This window comes from Alligator sinensis, unplaced genomic scaffold (assembly GCF_000455745.1).
Source record: "Alligator sinensis unplaced genomic scaffold, ASM45574v1 scaffold721_1, whole genome shotgun sequence".
NCBI lineage: Eukaryota > Metazoa > Chordata > Crocodylia > Alligatoridae > Alligator > Alligator sinensis.
The window spans coordinates 3,288,800-3,292,813 of NW_005841857.1; the positions used below are offsets into that span (position 1 = coordinate 3,288,800).

Consider the following 4,014-nt stretch of genomic DNA (forward strand, 5'->3'; position numbering starts at 1 on the left):
CTGAAGAAAAGAATTGCTTTTGGTTGAACATAAATAAAGCATAATGTTAATTTAATAGGGAATATGGAAGCTTTCCTGTTCAAGATCAAGGTTAGCACAGGCAAAGTCAAAACAGATCTCTTGATCCATGAAAATCTTTTTCAGTGTGTTGCATTAGCCGAAGGAATGGAAGGGGGAGTGTACGGAGGCTTTAAAGAGAAAAGTAGCCTCATATACATGCAGCCAGTGTAGGCTAAGGATTGAGTCGAGATATAATGAGTAGCACTGAAAAAGAAAGGGTCTGCATTTCAAAGCTACGGAAGTGTCTAGATCTACTAGACTTTTACTAGTATCACTGGGGAAAGAAAGGCTGGAAACTTGAACCTCCATCCCCACTGCAGGACAGAGATCCATGCCTCTGGCCCAGCCGCAGTACTCCCAACAGGCATGCCTAGACAGCTAGCACGGTGGGTGATATTCCTCTTCCAGCTTTTCTCAGTAATACCTTCTGTTGCTCCCGCAGGTTGCAAGAATGTCCATTATGACCTTGTCTTCCTCCTGGATGCCTCTTCCAGCGTGGGCAAAGAAGATTTTGAGAAGGTCCGCCAGTGGGTGTCAAACCTGGTGGAGACTTTTGAGATTGGACAAGATAAGACCCGTGTGGGAGTGGTCCGGTACAGTGATCGGCCAACCACAGAATTTGACCTAGGAAGGTACCAAACTCGTGAGGAAATCAAAGCAGCTGCAAAGAACATTAAATATGATGGGGGCAATACAAACACTGGGGATGCCCTCCGGTACATTAACACCTATAGCTTTTCCAAAGAGGCTGGGGGGAGGCCTAGTGACCGGGCCATTAAGAAAGTGGCCATCCTTCTGACTGATGGGAGGAGCCAGGATTATGTCTTGAACCCAGCCACTGCAGCACACAAGGCTGGGATTCGAATTTTTGCGGTAGGAGTGGGTGAAGCTTTGAAGGAGGAACTGGATGAAATTGCTTCTGAGCCCAAGTCTGCTCATGTGTTCCACGTCTCCGATTACAATGCCATTGATAAAATACGAGGGAAACTGAGAAGACGTCTCTGTGAAAGTAAGTGGTGGTGGTCTTAACTGTAATGGGGGAAAAAAAGACTTAAAATGGGGATAATTGTGAAGCTGTGACATCCTTTCTTACTCCTTACCCTTCCTTATTGACTCTTATTCCCTTATAATTCTATCCTCTCTTCTATCCACTATTCCCTAGAATTTTCCATTCAACGGGTGGTCGCAGAAGTGCTTTCTTCTGAGTTTAAGAGCCAAGACAACATTGCAGAAGGGTCCGTTTCCAGTAGAAAACTGGAGAGAAAGAGAGAGGAGAGATTCATTTTTATTTTGATATGGTTTTATAAGTATCATATGTTACAGTTCGCTGGAAACTCTGATCTCACCAAACCCTACATGCAGTCTAATCTTGTACAGACCCGAAGCTTGATGCCTTGTCCTGTGCAGCCTGTATGGGGGTGAGGCCTGCAAACCATGTTGGAAGCTGCATGAGCTCCTTGATTCCTCTACAGCCAGAATGTGCTTTGACCTGCTAATTGACCTCCAAAGCTGGGGTACTCTGTGAGCTCTGGGTGCAAATTGAGATGTTCTTCTCTGCCTGTGCTGGGGTTCGCAGACTATTGTATGTCATTTTTACTCTAGGCAATGGAGACTTCATGTGGAGATCTCTAGAGGGATGGTATTCTCCTGTCATTGGTATCCCAGAAACTTAGCTGGAACATCTGGGCATTTATACATGTGCTCCAGGAGTTGTTGGTGTGGGGGGGTGGGGGGAGCATAGATTCATAGATACTAGGGCTGGAAAGGACCTCAACAGATCATCAAGTCTGACCCTCTGCTTGGGCAGGAAAGAATGCTATCCAACCTCCTCTTAAAGACCCCCAAGATGCCTATCCAACCTCCTCTTAAAGACCACCAAGGTAGGAGACAGCGCCACCTCCCTTGGAAACCCCTTCCAAGTTTTGGCCGCCCTCACCATGAAGAAGTTTTTCCTGAAGCACTTTTATTAGTGTGGCTCTAAGAGCTACTCTAATTACAGTCCAAAGAGTATCTTGTGTATGAGCATCCCTGTACTTAAAAAATGGTGGTGGGGATGCTTTTATCAAATGAGCTTTAGATAAAGCGCCCTTGCTGCCATTTCGGAGCATGGGGTTGCTTACACATGGGACACAGGAGGCTGCTGGAGTGTGGTAATTACCATGCTCCAGCAAACTCAATCAAGTCTGCTCTAACTTGCTCAAATTCCAGCGTGACAGAGCAGCCTCCATGCTCATGTATAGGTGCCCTCAGCCACCACCCAGTGCTGAAAGGGTTTCTGGCTATGGGAGCTTTGTGGTCTTTATTATCCTTGAGGAGGTTAAGGTTGCTCTGTAGCCTGATGACATTGCCCTGCATCCTGGGGTTGAATACACTAAAGCTGATGAGTCTTTGTGTCATACCTTGACCTGGGCCTCAGTGAAGATGCTCAGGCAGTCACACTGGGCAGGTAAGTCACTTTATGGTGACTATGTAGCATCCTATTGGACTGACTTGAGCGTGAAGTGTGCATCATGGCATAAATGTGCATTATGGCATTCATTTATTTGCTTCTGTGATTTCATATTATAAGGAAAATAATGCATTCACCCATTGCTTTGGGCACTTGTGTGCTTTTATGCATAGAGTGACTAGGCCTGGAGGCACAAGCATTGTGATGTTGCATAATAGCATCAAGATGTGACTTCTTCCCTCAGCTCAAATGAAAATTGGCAGGGACATTAACTGTGTCATGAAAGGGAGTCAGGCTGATTATTAGCTTGATGTAATGCAGATCCATAGGGTTAGTCCTTTTTTACAGTAAAATCCTCTGGTCTTATGCATTTGAGGTCAGAGTGGGCTGGGAAGAATTGTGCTGTATGTTATATCTTATAAGTGCATCTATACATTTTGATGGATCCAGCATGGCTTGACAATCTGCTGAACTGTGTGCCTATTATTAGGAAAACATCTTCTTCCAATTAATAATGTATTGCAGTACATATTGCCATCTGGGGCTCCGAGTTTCTCTCATCCTCTCAAAAAGCAATTTGTCCATTTTACCAGATGTAACATTCTCTGCATATGGCATTTTGATCGTGGATTAGGGCCATAGTTTATGCATCCTTCTTAAGTTAGATCCTAAGGATTATCAAAGGCATATTGTTTTTCATTCTGAGAGCTATGATTGACACTATTCAAGCTGTCTACCACCTGCTGACGGGGTGGCTTATGTGGGTAGGAGCGAAGCAACTTGGAGGGTGGGTGGAGAGGAAGAGCTTAGGTGTGTTGGGTATTGGGGACGCTCATGGGGAAGTGATAAAATACTGAACTAGTGAGTTGGTGCCTGTGCAAGAACCACGAATCCTAGAAAGCTGATAAAGGTCATTAGGAAGGCTGGATGGGACAGTTTTTAAACAAGCAGGCAGTGGAAAACATGCAGCTTTTGGATAAATGCTATGGTTGGATGACTAGGTGAACATCATGTGACTAGGTGACTAGGGAGGCGGTAGTCATAGGGGACCTAAACTACCCAGACATCTGCTGGGAGACACAGACAGCAAAGTCCCACCATTCACGCAGGTTCCTATCCTGTGTACAGGACCTCCACCTGACGCAGGAGGTACATGGTCCCACTAGGGGGAATGCCTTACTGGACCTGGTATTGGCTACGGGGGATGACATGGTAGGAGACCTACATATCGGTGGTCACCTGGGGGACAGTGATCACCAAATAATAGAATTCTTCATAAGATGTCGAGTGGGTAAGGTAACTAGTAGGGTGAAAGTGCTAAACTTTAGGAAAGCTGATTTCAATGAACTCAGGCGATTAGTCAAGGACGCACTGCAGAGTAAGAGTTTTGAAGAGATGGGAGTCCAGGAAGGGTGGCTGTGCCTTAAGGAAATGATCCTTCGGGCACAGAGGGAGACGATCCTGATGCGGGGAAAAAGGGGGAAAGGGGCCAAGAGGCTTCCTTG

The 4,014-nt window shown here is 45.8% G+C and overlaps 1 protein-coding gene across 1 annotated transcript in view; it reads left to right on the top strand.

The window, feature by feature from the left end:
* The window catches only part of COL22A1 (collagen type XXII alpha 1 chain), a 295,276-nt gene that overhangs the window by 18,104 nt on the left and 273,158 nt on the right, over positions 1 to 4,014 (top strand). Inside the window, exon 3 of the mRNA XM_025214699.1 lies at positions 503 to 1,069. Within this exon, the coding sequence (XP_025070484.1) occupies positions 503 to 1,069 (567 nt within the window). The remainder of the gene's footprint in view (positions 1 to 502; positions 1,070 to 4,014) is intronic.